The sequence below is a fragment of the Bombina bombina genome, chromosome 4, assembly GCF_027579735.1.
Source record: "Bombina bombina isolate aBomBom1 chromosome 4, aBomBom1.pri, whole genome shotgun sequence".
Taxonomy (NCBI): domain Eukaryota; kingdom Metazoa; phylum Chordata; class Amphibia; order Anura; family Bombinatoridae; genus Bombina; species Bombina bombina.
The window spans coordinates 1,005,065,236-1,005,082,639 of NC_069502.1; the positions used below are offsets into that span (position 1 = coordinate 1,005,065,236).

General features: G+C 38.6%; 1 protein-coding gene across 1 annotated transcript in view; it reads left to right on the forward strand.

Annotated features, from left to right (window-relative positions):
- Nucleotides 1-17,404, forward strand: part of SLC1A4 (solute carrier family 1 member 4) — a 104,543-nt gene that overhangs the window by 73,807 nt on the left and 13,332 nt on the right. The window contains exons 5-7 of the mRNA XM_053712091.1: nucleotides 3,903-4,136; nucleotides 7,268-7,462; nucleotides 15,847-15,981. Of these exons, the coding sequence (XP_053568066.1) occupies nucleotides 3,903-4,136; nucleotides 7,268-7,462; nucleotides 15,847-15,981 (564 nt within the window). The remainder of the gene's footprint in view (nucleotides 1-3,902; nucleotides 4,137-7,267; nucleotides 7,463-15,846; nucleotides 15,982-17,404) is intronic.

Genomic DNA, 17,404 nt, shown 5'->3' on the forward strand with positions numbered 1-17,404 from the left:
GTAGGATTTCCAAAAGAAATCCTATACGACCGAGGCACCCAATTTACAGCTGAATTGACCCAACAACTCTGGCAGGTTTGCAAAATTAAGTCCCTCCTGAGCTCCCCATACCACCCCCAGACGAACGGGCTGTGTGAGAGGTTCAATGGGACCCTCAAGCAAATGCTCAAGACGTTCACTCAGGAATACCGAGACTGGGAACGCTTCCTGCCGCACCTCCTATTTGCTTATCGGGAGGTGCCCCAGGAAACGACAGGGTTCTCTCCCTTCGAGTTGCTCTACGGAAGAAAGGTACGGGGACCCCTCAACCTGATCCGGGAGCACTGGGAGGGAGAGATGGAGGCTGACGGTGTCCCCATTGTGCCATACGTGCTGGAACTCAGGGACCGAATGGAGCAATTAGCCAAATCCGTGCGGGCTAATCTCCAGTTGGCCCAGAGAAGACAGAAAGTATGGTACGATCGTGGGGCCCGAAAGAGAATCTTCACCATAGGACAAAAGGTGCTAGTACTTAAGCCAGTGAAGACAGACAAATTGCAGGCGTCCTGGCAGGGTCCCTACCAGATCGTAGAGAAAAGGGGAGACACCACTTATGTGATAGCTAGCTGCCATGACAACAATCTTAGAAAGACATTCCATGTAAACATGCTCAAGGAATATTTTGAGCGACCAGAGAACGTGACGGCCGTATGTTGTTCCCCTCAGGAAGACCCAGACAGTCTACCCATTCCAGACCTATTAGAAAAGAGTCTCCCCACCGGAATAGTGGCTCAGGTTCAGATAGGAGACCGACTTAGCCCCACTGAAAGGGAGCAGCTCAGCCAACTCCTCCAGTCCAAACACCTCACCTTCTCCCCGAAGCCAGGGTACACTACTTTAACCACCCACCAGGTAGATACTCCGGGACAAGCTCCCTTGCGCCAGGCTCCGTACCGAATCCCCGAAGCAGTTAGGACAGGAATGAAGAAGGAGATCGATGAGATGCTCCAGCTCAGGGTAATTGAGCCCTCCGATAGTCCCTGGGCCTCCCCAGTTGTCTTGGTGCCCAAGAAAGATGGGACCACCCGGTTCTGCATAGACTATCGGAGGCTCAATGAAAAAACCGTGACGGACGCTTACCCTATGCCCAGGGTAGACGAGCTACTCGATCGTATAGCCAGGGGAAATTACCTGACCACTATTGACCTCTGCAAAGGTTACTGGCAGATTCCCCTGGCCCCGGAGGCTATCCCCAAGTCGGCATTCGTCACCCCATTCGGCTTATATCAGTTTAGGGTAATGCCGTTTGGGATGAAGAATGCCCCAGCTACATTCCAGCGCTTGGTGGATAGGCTCCTGGATGGCTTCCAGAGTTTTGCTTGCGCCTACCTGGACGACATAGCGATCCACAGTGAGTCCTGGGAGGACCACTTAGCTCATGTAGGAATGGTTCTGGATCAGATCCGGGCTGCTGGCCTGACTCTGAAGCCAGAAAAATGTCACTTTGGGATGGCCGAGGTACAGTACCTGGGTCACCGGGTGGGGTGTGGAAAGCAGCGACCAGAGCCGGCCAAGATAGAAGCTGTCGCCAATTGGCCCACCCCCATCACTAAGACTCAGGTCCTAGCCTTCCTGGGCACGGCAGGGTACTATAGACGGTTCGTACCAGACTACAGCACACTTGCCAAACCCCTGACTGACTTGACCAAGAAGAACTTACCTCGACAGGTCCTGTGGTCTCCCCACTGTGAAACGGCTTTCCAGGCTCTCAAAAATGCTCTAATTAACGCTCCTGTCTTGGCGGCCCCAGCCCTTAACAAACGTTTTATCGTCCATACAGATGCTTCCATGTTCGGGCTGGGAGCCGTCCTCAGCCAAGTAGGCGAAGATGGAGGGGAGCATCCAGTTGCCTACATCAGCCGGAAGCTCCTGCCCCGCGAAGTCAGCTATGCAGCGGTCGAAAAGGAGTGTTTGGCTTTGGTGTGGGCATTAAAGAAATTGACTCCCTATTTATATGGTCAGGAGTTCACTCTGGTCACCGACCATAACCCGTTGGTGTGGCTGAACCGGGTCTCTGGAGATAACGGCAGGCTATTACGTTGGAGCTTATCGTTGCAAACCTTCAATTTCACCATTACTTACAGACCTGGGAAACAGAATGGCAACGCCGACGGGTTGTCCAGACAAACCGACCTCAGCCCCGCATAACCAGCGGTCTGGACAGCCTTAGTCTGCCCCGAAAAGGGGTCAGACCGTGTCTGCCCCGAAAAGGGGTCAGACCGTGTCTGCCAGAGTGTTCCACAGAAAGGGAGCAATGTTACAGAAGCATTAGTTATTTTGTTGTGAAGAGCTTATTTCCCAGCAGCAATGCCTGAACCAGCAAGTCAGCGCCTAAGAAGGGCTCCAAGAAAACCGTAACAAGTTTCATTTCATAAAGAGTTAACTCTTTTTTTTCAGCTTTTAGAAACTATTGTCTAATCACCTCTGGAGCCAGACTGCTAATTGATAAGATGAACTTGTAAACTTGTTATCTTAAGTACTGTAATCCTATTGTGGCCTGTCAAAGGACAGTGCTCTCTATCTAAATGTGTGATGGGGGATTTTGTGCTTCCCCCCCTCTCCCCCTGGGAGTGCCCTGTGTGCATGTAACCTTAATAAAAAGCAGGCTGGGCATCCCAGTCCTGAGTTTTTTTTTGACCCTCAATCGCAGCGTTGACTCGTTTTTGTGGGCAGAAGGGTATCCTAGCTGTACTGCAGCTAAGGGAGATTATTCTATATTTGCGAGACTCATATAGAATACTATGGAAAGCAGCTTCTCCCCTCTTTAGCAATAGGGATCCAGGCTACTAAGCGGTCCATCTCTCAGCGAGACTAAGGGTAACCGTAACAGTAAGTATTTAGTTTTAAATAGGAATTATTTAGTTATTAACAGCAAGTTTTATTTAGAATTATTTTAATTGTATTAAAGTTAGGGGGTGTTAGGGTTACGTTAGGGTTACGTTAGGGGTTAATATATTTATTTAGTGTTAGTGATGTGGGAGGCCATATGTTTAGATTTAGGGGTTAATAACTTTAGTATAGGGGCAGCGGCAACATTGGGGGCGGCAGATAAGGGGTTAATAAATTTATGTAGGTGGCGGCGACGTTGGGGGTGGCAGATTAGGGGTCAATAACTGTAATGTAGGTGTTGGTGATCTCAGGGGCAGCAGATTAGGGGTGTTTAGACTCGGGGTTTATGTTAGGGTGTTAGGTTTAAACATACATTTTTTTACCCCATAGACATCAATGGGGCTGCGTTACGGAGCTTTACGCTCCACGATTGTAGGTGTTAGGCTTTTTTTTAGCCGGCTCTTCCCATTGATGTCTATGGGGAAATCGCGCATGAGCACGTCAAAACAGTGCTTCTATTTGGGAGAGGTATGGAGCTCAACGCAACCATATCGCCCGCACAAGCCGGGTTTTTGCAAACCTGTAATAGCAGCGCTATGAAAGGTGAGCTGTGAAAATAGCTTGCAAGTTTTTAGCGAGCCAGCCATAACGCAGAACTCGTAATCTGGCTGTTAGATTCTTAAATTGGTAGATGGGGCATATATAGAGATTTAGGCAAATAATGCTAATTTCTATTCATGTATATTTGATAAAGTTTAAATTAAGGGGTTTTTTAATGTTATTTTTTTAACCTAAATATTTACTTTATATTCTGTTTTGATAGTAATGTTTATGTTGTTGTTATAAGCAAATCAGTGTGCGGGGAGGAAATTATGTATTGGGGAGATTTATAAAGCAGGCGATGCTGCTTGCTCCGCCCAATGTTTCCGGTTTAGAAAGACTGCTGCTCCTTAACTTGTCCGACACCTTTTAGTCCGCGAATGTGCACTATACTGTCAAGTAAGATGTTTAGATTATTTACCTCTTTTTTTCAGGTATGTTCCTGTTGGAATCATGTTTCTCGTAGGCAGCAAAATTCTTGAAATGGGAAATATTGTCCTATTGGTAACCAGCCTTGGGAAGTATATAATGGCATCTATTTTAGGTCACATCATTCATGGAGGAATAGTGCTGCCCCTCATATATTTTGCCTTTACACGCAAAAATCCATATACATTCCTAGTTGGGTTGATTACACCTTTTGCAACAGCATTTGCAACATCTTCAAGGTAAGTTATTTTTTTTACTAGAAATATTTGCAATTGCAGATAAATAAGCAAATTATCCAAAGAGTAAATAATGCTGAATTATAACTACTTTTTCTTTATAGAAAATATATCAATTTGTTTTTAACAATCTTTTTTATATTTAATGGTTTATATATTTATATTATATACTAAAATCCAGAACAATATTTTGCTTATGTTTTAATAGAATATACATCTCCATTATCGTCAACAAAATAAGTGCAGTGTGTATGAACGCTTTTTGTCTCCAGCAGTAAAAGTCATAGAAGTGGCAAACTATTTTATAGAACCTTAAACTTTCATTACATAAAATGCGTTGTGTCTCAGGATGTATTTTTAAATGTACTGATTCAGTTACCTGCTAAACTATATTATAAACAAAGTCCATGCGGTACAGCACAGTGGTAGCGGGTGGTGCAAGCTGTAGGGGTACCACACAAATCCCCAATAATATAGCACAGTCCAAGGGAAACAGCAGCACTCACCACTTATGCAAAAACTTCCATCTTTATTGAGACTTCAAAGAAAAAGACTAAGAACTAGAGGTCCGAAACGTTGTCTTCTTTTTCTTTGAAGTCTCAATAAAGATGGAAGTTTTTGCATAAGTGGTGAGTGCTGCTGTTTCCTTTGGACTGTGGTAAACTATATTATACACAGAGTTAGAAAGAGCAACACATGTTTATAAAACAATTACTTTACCAGTACAAACAATTTTGATGGTGAAACATGTAATTGATAAATTGTGTCAATATAAATGTCTATCGCTTCTATTGAGGTTAAAGGGACAGTAAACATTTTGTGATTGTAATATAAAATGTTTATTTCTGTATATATATAGCTGTACACACACACATACATATATACACAAACACACATTCACGTACAAACACACGCACACCAGACAACATGCAGTAGAAGTGCACTGATATCTTGCATTATAACAAATGTTGTAGGATTGTCAGTGTTCCTACAAGTGCCCATCATCCCCAGTAATACCCATTATTCTGTGGGTGGAGGTGAGTCCCACTGCTGTCACTAGCTCCACCAACTTTTATGAAGGCTCCTAAAGTTTTGCAGAGAGTGCAGGGGCTGTACAGAGGGATATTTCAGCCTGATGCTTCTTGCTGTTCTGGCTGACATGCACTCTCTGCCTCCCATTCTAGCTATTATGCCACCACATATGGCCACTACTATGAAGCCCAAGTTAAATAGCAAAAACTTAAATATTCACATTTTAAAAAATTATGTCATTCACTAAACTTGTCCCCCCCCCCCCCTGCAGAGGCGACCTTAGGCAGTTGCCTATTCTGCCTCTTTTGCAGCACTGTCCCAGTGTTAACATAGCACCTGGGCTACTTTGCAAATATAAAAGGCAAAGTTGAAACTGGTGCTCCAAACAAAGGTAAGCCCTTATATCCCTTCTTATCCCCCTCTCTGGACCCTCCCCTGGCCTATCCCTATTCGTCCCCCCCTTTCCACCCCCTTTTATTTTTATTTGCACTCAGTCCCCACCACCCCATCCCCCTTGCTCTCAGGGAGTGCAGCTGCTGGCCATGTTAATCTCTCATTGTCCCGGCCACTTACTGTGCTCCCTGCCTATGTGGCACTCTACACTCATAAACTCTTTAAAACAAAGTAACATAATTCAAACATAAAAGGTACTACCAATATTTCATTTGAATAAAATATTATTCTATCTATTTTTAACAGATGTGTGATGGCTAACTTCCTAACAAATGGGGGCCGCAGTTCAGTATTTTAGACTATTAAACACAAATTATAATATATCTCCCAAAAAGTCAAAATAAACTTTCATGAGGCACCAGCTCCTGCTCAGCATGTTCAATAGTTCACAGTGTATACATATATGGGTATGAGATTTGCTGATACAGGGGCAGGGAAAAGGAATTACATTTTGAAATTTGTTAGAGAACAATCAACTGCTCATTTGCAATTCAGAGCAAGTGTTGTTGCATTGTCTTTTTATTATGGTCTTGGTGATTATGCAGTTCAACCATGTTTATTGGTCTTTTAAAGGGACATAGAAACCAAAATGTTTATTTCTTGATTCAGATACAGCATGCGATTTTAAAGAACTTTCCATATCACTTCTGTTATCTAATTTGCTTCATTGTCTTGGCTCAGCACAAAAATGCACTACTGAGAGCTAGCTGCTGGTGCTTGGTGGCTGCACATGCTTGTGTCTTGTCATTGACTCACCTGATGTGTTCAGCTAGCTCCCAGTAGTACATTTATGCTCCTTCAACAAGGGATACTGAGAGAATAAAGAAAATTTGATAACAAAAGTAAATTGGAAAATGGTATGTTTATCTGAATCATGAAATAAAAATTGGTTTTCATGTCCCTTTAAGTATATTATCCCTACTTGTTTTCAATGGTCCCTTGCCCAATGATAATTCTTCTACAATGTTTCTGTAAATGAATGCAGTACTTGTAGTACTGGTGTACAAAATATTTAAAGGTTGACACGGTGTTGTGCAATAGTGGCAGTATAATACTATTTAAAATATATTTAGTGTATTGTATGCAACATGAAATCATTTACTTATATTTGTTTCTTATTTAAATATAATACATAGCTATTTTTTTAGGCTGAGCTTTTACTATTTTTTTTACTTGAGCTTTATAGAGTTTGAGGGAAACATTAAAGGGGCATTAAACCCAATTTTTTTTTCTTTCATGATTCAGATAGAAATTAGATTCAGATAGAGATTAGAGAATACAATTTTAAACAACATTCCAATTAACTTCTATAATCTAATTTGCTTCATTCTTTAGATATCCTTTGTTGAAGAAATAGCAATGCACATGGGTGAGCCAATCACATGAGACATCTATGTGCAGCCCCAATCAACATCTACTGAGCCTATCTAGATATGCTGTTCAGCAAAGGATATCAAGAGAATAAAGGATATTAGATAATGGAAGTAAATTAGAAAGTTGTTTAAAATTGCATGTTCTTTCTAAATCCAGAAAAAAAAAATGTGGGTTTCTTGCCCTTTTAAATTAGTCACATATTAAATGCAAGATACTCACACATTTACATTGAAAGAAAGAAGTTGATTAATTGATCGTTCTTTATTTGTGTGCAGCTCAGCGACTCTTCCATCTATGATTAAATGCATTGAAGAAAACAACGGAGTAGACAAAAGGATTAGCAGATTTATACTTCCCATTGGGGCAACAGTGAACATGGATGGAGCTGCCATTTTCCAGTGTATGGCCGCTGTTTTCATTGCACAGATGAATAACGCTGATCTAAATGCAGGACAGATCTTCACAATTCTGTAAGATGTTCCATTAAATATTTGTGTTTAAAATACAATATTTGTGTGAAAATGTCATAAAAATCCCATACAATAAAAAAGATTGTATTTATAATGTTTTTTGTTAAAAAAAATTAAAAAACCCAGTCTTACTGTTGAATCCTTCCAGTGGTGGTCCTGGAGAGGTAGTCATCTACTATTGTAACACTACAAACCTCAAACTTTCCAGCTGGCTTGAATTTAGAGCTGTAGATCTCCTGGCATTCTATAAGTAAATTTTAAGAATTTACAAGCTGTAACTTTTTACATGTTAGACTTATATAGTCTAGCCCTGGGTCTCCTATGTTGGTACGTTGTATTCTAGGGCAAGCTAAAAAAAACTATTGCTCCAATACTTGCAGTCTATGGCTCCATTAATCAAGCTGTGGAGAACTACTGTTTCTTAACTTCTACCGCTAGTTTAGTGCTGGCAGTTTAAATTCACCTCAGACCGGTCCCTAATTGTAAATTTCTTGTGTACTGTCAATTGTGTTTTTTAAAAACATGATTTTTAATATAAAATAACTATACAAAAGGTGTTGGTTACCAATAGACCAGTTGTTTATCCTGATCACAATTGAAATAAACAATTGCTGATAAAAAAATCTTATTTATGAAGATGACATTACTATAACTTATTATCATGAAAATTTGAGTATGAAATTAAAATAAATATTTAAAGGGACATTATACACTAGATTTTTATTTGCATAAATGTTTTGTAGATGATCCATTTATATAGGCCATACAGTTTTTTTTTTTTTTTTTAATGGATAGTTTTGCTTATTTTTAAATAACATTGCTCTGATTTTCAGACTCTTAACCAAGCCCCAAAATTTTAGGAGAATACCGATGTATACCTACTCCAGCTTGCTACTGTTTGTGTAAAGGGTCTTTTCATATGCAAATGAAGGGGGAGGGGGAGTGTCTGCTATTTCCCACTTGCAGTGGGTGTTCCAGTAACCTTTTAAACAGAGCTAAACTGGAAGCTTCTAAGTAAGTTTTTAAACGGTTTTATACTGGATTTTTTATATCCGTATCTGTGCATATTCTTTATAATAGTGTCTATTACATGCAGTTATATGAAAATTGTTGTATACTGTCCCTTTAAGAGCACAACTGCCAAACACCATTTCTAGATGTTGCTGTCATGATTTTAGTGTTCTCTCCTTTCCTGAAGATCTGTTTAGCTTACGAGATATTACATATATGTCTGTCCCACTCACAAGGGGCTGTACAATAGTGCTGAATATAGGATTAATAAATGCACGCTATGTATTGATATATACATCTAAAATGGTGCCTGTAACCATTTCAGAATTTATTGCACATTGTCAAAATAATTTAATTATTCCTAATCATCATGGAATACTGACAAACATATAGCAAATGCCAGTTTTGTACTTTATCAACATCCTTTGTGCGTTGAATTCAATGTGTCCATTTTGTTGTCTAAATAAGGTGGAAATCTCATGCTTGGGTGGATTGGATTGGATTGTATGGACATTTGTTTCCAACTATCTGCTCAGATCCGATCGGAACGTTTCCCAATACAATATTGGTGTTATTGTTTGCATTGGGATTATTTAGATCTTGAAAAACACAGACCTGAAGCAGAAAAACAGGATCGGAAAGATTGGAATTAACCCCATAGTCAAAAATCAGCATTCTTTTAACAAAAATTTAACAATTTAGAGTAGTTTATTTTTAAACTTATAACAACAATAGAACACTATCCCAGGCGAAACAAACACACTCAAGTGGATATCTGAACTCCGGTTATAAGTGTCACTTAAAGGCAATGTTCCGTGAGAAACAGGCGTATAGGCACAAAACACACACCCCCCAAGAAGCTTCAACAACCCCAATCCTCCAAGGCATCCACTAATGCGGAATAGGGTGAAAATAAAGGACTCACCCTAAAGCCGCCGGTTCCCCTGTAGGAATTAACTCCTCTCCGTTCCGCTTCTGATTTCAAATGTCGGGCCTCTGCAGCTTGGCGTGTGACGTCATCGGGGTTGTACGTGGTTAGGGGTGTGCCGCCTTCAGCCTATCACCATCCAGGGAGCACGGTACTTGCACTGTATTGACTTCACAGTTTAAAAACCGAAGTTTGAGGATCCTTGAAGAGACAGACTGGGGATGACAAGGAGTCCCCGTTTTTTGGCAAAGTAAATAGTATCCAAAAGATGAGGCAGCAGTCAATTCCTTGTATGCGTAAAAAACAAATCTTTATTCTTCTGTTTAAAACATCACATCGCAGCAAACAGGTAAAAGGAATACAGGTGGTTGACTAGTTTCGGCAGTGCCGTAATCATAAACCTGCAATCACTTAAGAAGTTAACATATTTAAAGGGATAGCTAAACACAGTGATTGGTCAATGTTAATGGGAGGTTACAACCCCTCCCTTACATATTAACCTCTTACTTGTAAATAACTTATTACATTTAACACATTTAAATGCAGCATTTAACATGAAATATTCAAACTGTGGCTATAGAACATCAATTGAATTGCTTGCCAAATACAAAATACAGATTACAAAGTGCAATATTCTAGTATTCTTGAAGGCTAACCTGCTGGTTAGAGCCCTATACAATGAATGGGAAATCGTGATTTCATTCGTGTCTACGTTTGTGGAGAAATGTTTGTCCAGAGTCAATTTTCTAATAAATTTGTTTAGGTCAATAATGGTGTTAAACAAGTTGAAATTATTATTGGGACAAAATCCCAATCCATAATTCAAAACATTGTGTTCTGCTTTTGTAAGCTCATGTGTTGATAGAATAACCACACTACTTATTTTATTTTGTTGCCGTTCTTGTTCTCCCTGAGGGTATACCTGTGCTGTATCTGGGTGGGGCCCTTCCCTCCTCCTCTCGGTTGTTTTAGTGCCGACCGAAAAACCTGAGTGTTATCCTTTGGGGTCGCCCCCATGTTTACATTACCCTTAGTTCTAGCAACATCAGTTAATACCACATGTGTATGTGATTTATGTACCATTTGGCTATTGTTCTTAGATTTGGCCCCCTTGGCTCCTATTCCTGTAGAGTTTTCATTTACATTCATCATACTGACCTGTGCTAGAACCTCAGGAGTGGGCAACCCTAAGGCTCCCACACTGTCTGACCCTGAATTATCTTCACCTGAAGTGGAAGCTGCAAAGGAAGATTGTTCATCGTCTGTAGTGTCAGTTGTTACAAAAGTTACCTTCTTTTTATGTTTGTAGTTTCTGCGCTTACCCGAGGGACCACCTTTCACTTCTTCATTGTCTGACTCAGAGGTGTTCTTAATATTATTAGCTCTACTTTTATTAGGTCTATTTCTAGGCCTTCTAGATTTATGCCAAATGTAAACTTTATTCTCATGGTAGTCCCTCTGATCACGCAGAAATTTACTATGTTTTGTGTTAATCAGTTCTTTTCTGGAAGTTTCCACCTCTTCAACCAACATCCTATCAAACTCACAATACTCACTAGCTTCTTTAAATTTTTCAAGCTCTACTTGTAATACAGTGATTTCATGTCTAACTGTCTGCAGCTGTTCAGTTTTCAACCTTACAAGTACCCCCATTAATCTCAATGAACAATCAGATAGAATACTGTTCCATTCACAAATCAAATCATCATTATTTCCCACTTCAAAATTAGGGAATTTTCTTACTCTCAGACCCCTAGGGATCATATTCAAGTCCAGATATTTGTTAATAAGCCATGTATCAAGTTTCAAGCGTATTTCTTTTAACCTTTGAATCTCCAGGGAGTAAAACAAATCCCCCAACTTAATATCTTGTGATTCTTTACGAAAAAAGTCCTCCAGTTCTAAGCCTTCATAGTCTAAATCATTAGGTGGTAAGAGGGAATAAAACTGTGTATTACCCGATGCTTCCATATTATGGAGAGATGCGTAAATGAAATTTAGGCAAACAGTCCTCAGATCCTGAGTATGTATGGAACCCTGGGCATCAAGGAAACCAATAACAACAATAGAACACTATCCCAGGCGAAACAAACACACTCAAGTGGATATCTGAACTCCGGTTATAAGTGTCACTTAATGGCAATGTTCCGTGAGAAACAGGCGTATAGGCACAAAACACACACCCCCCAAGAAGCTTCAACAACCCCAATCCTCCAAGGCATCCACTAATGCGGAATAGGGTGAAACTAAAGGACTCACCCTTCTGCCGTAGGAAGTCTCTTATTGGCCCAAAAGAGACACAGAAGCGAACTCCTCCGAGGTATAGTCCTAAATGGGGACAAACTGCGGCTAAAGCCGCCGGTTCCCCTGTAGGAATTAACTCCTCTCCGTTCCGCTTCTGATTTCAAATGTCGGGCCTCCGCAGCTTGGCGTGTGACGTCATCGGGGTTGTACGTGGTTAGGGGTGTGCCGCCTTCAGCCTATCACCATCCAGGGAGCACGGTACTTGCACTGTATTGACTTCACAGTTTAAAAACCGAAGTTTGAGGATCCTTGAAGAGACAGACTGCCAAAAAACGGGGACTCCTTGTCATCCCCAAAGTAAATAGTATCCAAAAGATGAGGCAGCAGTCAATTCCTTGTATGCGTAAAAAAACAAATCTTTATTCTTCTGTTTAAAACATCACATCGCAGCAAACAGGTAAAAGGAATACAGGTGGTTGACTAGTTTCGGCAGTGCCGTAATCATAAACCTGCAATCACTTAAGAAGTGAACATATTTAAAGGGATAGCTAAACACAGTGATTGGTCAATGTTAATGGGAGGTTACAACCCCTCCCTTACATATTAACCTCTTACTTGTAAATAACTTATTACATTTAACACATTTAAATGCAGCATTTAACATGAAATATTCAAACTGTGGCTATAGAACATCAATTGAATTGCTTGCCAAATACAAAATACAGATTACAAAGTGCAATATTCTAGTATTCTTGAAGGCTAGCCTGCTGGTTAGAGCCCTATACAATGAATGGGAAACCCTTATAAATAAATGCAAAACCTTTCATTTATAACTATGATGTATCAAAGTTATGTCAGAATTATATATATGTAGGGAAATAGCAGTAATTAATTATTCAACTCTCAATAAGCTGTTAATGAATATATTTACAAAAATATACATATATGAGGATACTAAACTAGTGAGGGCCATCATAATTATACACCTAGTTTAGAAAACATAAGTGCCATCAATAATAGGACTATTCTCATAATAACCAGATATTGCTATAAACCTTAATGTATCTTAGCAGCTGTATGGTGATCTATAACACCGGCAAATGCATTTACTATAAGAGCAATTTTTTAGGGAGAACATGAGAAAAACTATTTGATAATGATAGCCATAATATATTTCCTAACACATGTATGTTACAATTGAACATGTTTTAACATATTAAAAATGCCCATAACAATGTATATTGTATATATAGCCAGTTTGAGAGTTTAGAGTCTATAGGACAGAAACCAGCATGTGAATTATAATATTACAACAATGTGTGTTTGTTCTCATAGAAACTAGTACCAGAACGATCACAGTGGAAGATTGGCAGTATTACAAATATGGTACCGGTGGGCACCAGCCCAGATCACTGGAAAAATACGTAAAGGGTAACGGTGTAGGTAATAGTGGAAATGTCAGCAGACCTCTGAAAAGACCCTCTACATCTAAGCTCAAAAATATATATAAGAAACTAAAACTAAAATTAAACTGTAATAAAAAATAAAAAAATAATAATAATAATTAATAAATGATAATAGTAATTAATGAATGAAATGAATTAAATAAATGGAATCAGATAAAGTCAGAGTGGGAAATACTCATTAATGCCAATGATTGATGAGATCGAACTCAGAATTGAAGCCCTCCGGTACCTGTGTACGGAGTTTGAAGATCCAGAAGGCTTCCTGTCTGGCTAGGATCTCATCTTTGTTACCCCCTCTTGAGGGTTGCTTAATCTGTTCAATTGCCCTCCAATTGAATGTACTGACATCTCCGTCGTGTACCTCAATGAAATGCCTCACCAAGGCCGAACAAGTTTTTTCGTTTTTGATATATCCTAGGTGCTCTTGTATCCTCATACGGACATCTCTCGTGGTCATACCTACATATTGCCGGCGATGTTGAGTGCATTCAATGAGGTACACGACGAATTGAGTTGAGCACCTGATGCATCCTTTTGTATCAAATGCATCATTAGTTACATAAGAGTAGAATCTCTTTCCCTCTGTTATAAAGTCACACGCCTTACATCTACCACTGCTGCATTTATATGTACCATTCACAGCTAGCCATGTGGCAGATGTCTCCTTTTGGGGTAAAAGGGATGGAGATAAAATATTACCTAGAGAGAGACCCCTAGAGTAAACACAATTAAAACCCTTTTACACTGTCTTTTTAAAGGCCTTATCCCCATACAATAATGGGAAATATTTTCTTATGATATTACAAATGTCGTTATATTCAGAAGAGTATTGAGTAATAAAAAGGGTTTTATTGTCACCCTTTTTATTGGTTCTACTCCTGAGGGTATCGCGTCTGTCCACTTTCCTCACTTCCTTAGCCACATTTTCCACCATATTGGGCTGGTACCCTCTCTCTATCAATCGATTTACCATATGTGCACTCTCTTCCTCAAAGTCAGTTGCAGTATTACAGATACGCCTTGTCCGCAATAGCTGACCTTTAGCTATCCCTCAGAAAACATGCTTCGGGTGAGCACTCCTGCTATGCATGAGTGCGTTACCCGAAACAGGCTTCCTATACTGCCAATCTTCCACTGTGATCGTTCTGGTACTAGTTTCTATGAGAACAAACACACATTGTAATATTATAATTCACATGCTGGTTTCTGTCCTATAGACTATAAACTCTCAAACTGGCTATATATACAATATACATTGTTATGGGCATTTTTAATATGTTAAAACATGTTCAATTGTAACATACATGTGTTAGGAAATATATTATGGCTATCATTATCAAATAGTTTTTCTCATGTTCTCCCTAAAAAATTGCTCTTATAGTAAATGCATTTGCCGGTGTTAAAGATCACCATACAGCTGCTAAGATACATTAAGGTTTATAGCAATATCTGGTTATTATGAGAATAGTCCTATTATTGATGGCACTTATGTTTTCTAAACTAGGTGTATAATTATGATGGCCCTCACTAGTTTAGTATCCTCATATATGTATATTTTTGTAAATATATTCATTAACAGCTTATTGAGAGTTGAATAATTAATTACTGCTATTTCCCTACATATATATAATTCTGACATAACTTTGATACATCATAGTTATAAATGAAAGGTTTTGCATTTATTTATAAGGGTTTCCCATCCATTGTATAGGGCTCTAACCAGCAGGTTAGCCTTCAAGAATACTAGAATATTGCACTTTGTAATCTGTATTTTGTATTTGGCAAGCAATTCAATTGATGTTCTATAGCCACAGTTTGAATATTTCATGTTAAATGCTGCATTTAAATGTGTTAAATGTAATAAGTTATTTACAAGTAAGAGGTTAATATGTAAGGGAGGGGTTGTAACCTCCCATTAACATTGACCAATCACTGTGTTTAGCTATCCCTTTAAATATGTTCACTTCTTAAGTGATTGCAGGTTTATGATTACGGCACTGCCGAAACTAGTCAACCACCTGTATTCCTTTTACCTGTTTGCTGCGATGTGATGTTTTAAACAGAAGAATAAAGATTTGTTTTTTACGCATACAAGGAATTGACTGCTGCCTCATCTTTTGGATACTATTTTTAAACTTGTATGTCTCATTAACAAATTAAAGTAAAAACATCAATCTACATTACAGTATATTTAAAATTCTGTTACTACTAGCAAATGTTGAAGGGATACTAAACCAAATATGTTCTTTCATGATTCAGATAGAGCATGCAATTTTAAAAAACTTTTTAATTTACTTGAATTTTCAATTTTTCTTTGTTCTTTTGCTATCTTTATTTGAAAAGCAGGAATCTTAGGAGTCGAACCATTTTTGGTACAGCATCTGGCTAGTGCTTGCTGATTGGTGGCTAAATGTAGTCTTCTGATCTACTGATCAGCACTTAGAGATCTAGTGGTAGAGCCTAATCTATCTTTTGGCCACACCTAGCATAAATCAAAGACCACTAACTGTAAATAAACTCCTCTTCTTCGGACTTAACTTATGACATATCTACCATGCAGCTTCTATACAACTAATGACCTATCAATATTAGTTTACAACAAATTACGTTTTCAAAAACATGTAAAATTCATTAGTATTGTATGTCAGTATCTGAGCATAGTTTGCACCAAATGGAACAATGTAACTTGAGTGTTTAATATAATGGACCATGTTTTATTTATCATTACTTTACAGTGTCACCGCTACAGCCTCGAGTGTTGGAGCAGCAGGGATCCCGGCAGGAGGTGTTTTAACTATAGCAATTATTCTGGAGGCTATTGGGCTGCCAACACATGATTTATCATTGATCCTAGCCGTTGACTGGATTGTGTAAGTATCTGTGTTTTTGTCCACTGCCTTTTGAGATATCTATGCCAGAGATCAATATTGATTACAAACATTTGGATGTATTTGGAAAAGCATAACAAAATAAGCTTGGCATAAGTTACATCAATGATAGCTTACATTATAAATTGTAATTGTTAGAACAAAAGGAGTGTCTGGGCAGTCCAGGCCTACACTAGAGAAGGGCAGGGAAGATTAAATGTCGCCCTGGCTTGGGCATATGCATATCCTGAGATTATGTAGTAAAAAGAGGGCATAATTAAGTCTGCATTAAACCTAGAAAGGATTGTGGTGCTTAATTGAAAAGATCATTATGAGTTGAGGGGTCACTTAACCCTCTTGTTTTAATAAGGTCACCGAGAAATAACAGCTTTCTATTCTGTTGAACAGTTATAAATGTGTGGGGAGCTATCAATCTGCCACTCTATTTCAACTAAAAATAGATCAATACAAGTTTGAGATTACATGGTCTTGTAGTTAATATAAAAAACTAATTTAAGATAATAAAAAGGGAAGGCACTAAAATTGTGCTTCTTTCTAATCAATTAAATGTAAATATCTAAGAGATTTCTAATGTGAAATATTTTCATTCTTTAAATAATTGTTAATTTGACCCTCTGGATGGTTGATAAATATAAGACACGGAATCACTTTGCCCTAAAGATAAAATATGATTGATCTGGCAGGGATTGTGTTAAAACTATATTATTGTATTTGCCTACATTGATATTATGTTTATTTATTTATTTATTTTATTTGTGCCCATCCCCCAGAAAAAGTTAATGTGGATTCCCATGCTAGTTATCTATATATTCAAGTTGTCACCAACAATCCAGTCTTTGGACAGGGCAAGCATTTATATGGAGATAAAGTTTATGCACTCATTTACATTGTATGTTTCTCATGAAAATGCTGATGAGCGACAAGCGTAGTTTAAACCTTGGTAGAAAGGATGAGTGGATACTGCAATACTCTGCTGGATTGGTTATTTGTCCCCTATCCAAGATTTACTCAGAACAAATAGCTTCAGTTGAAGAAGGCATTCAGTCAGCTGTTGGGTGCTTTCCAGGCAATGAGCTGGAAATTTATAGATAGTTTAAAAAGGCAACAGCATCTGAATTAAAGCTGGATGAGATTAGATTCAGTACAACTGCATCAACATGGAAGGAAGGAATTTTATTTTTAATGTAGCTATTATAAATCACTAGTTAAAGTGACAGAATACTGTAAAATTGTTTAATCCTTAATGTGTTTCTAATTACTTCTTATACCAGCTACATAGTATAAAAGGTAGGGGAAATTACTTCTTTATTTTTATTTTGTATATGAAATAGATAATAAATGATAAACGATTATACTGTGAAGGCAATAAAGAGCTATATTATGACTTGCTACATCAGTTCATATA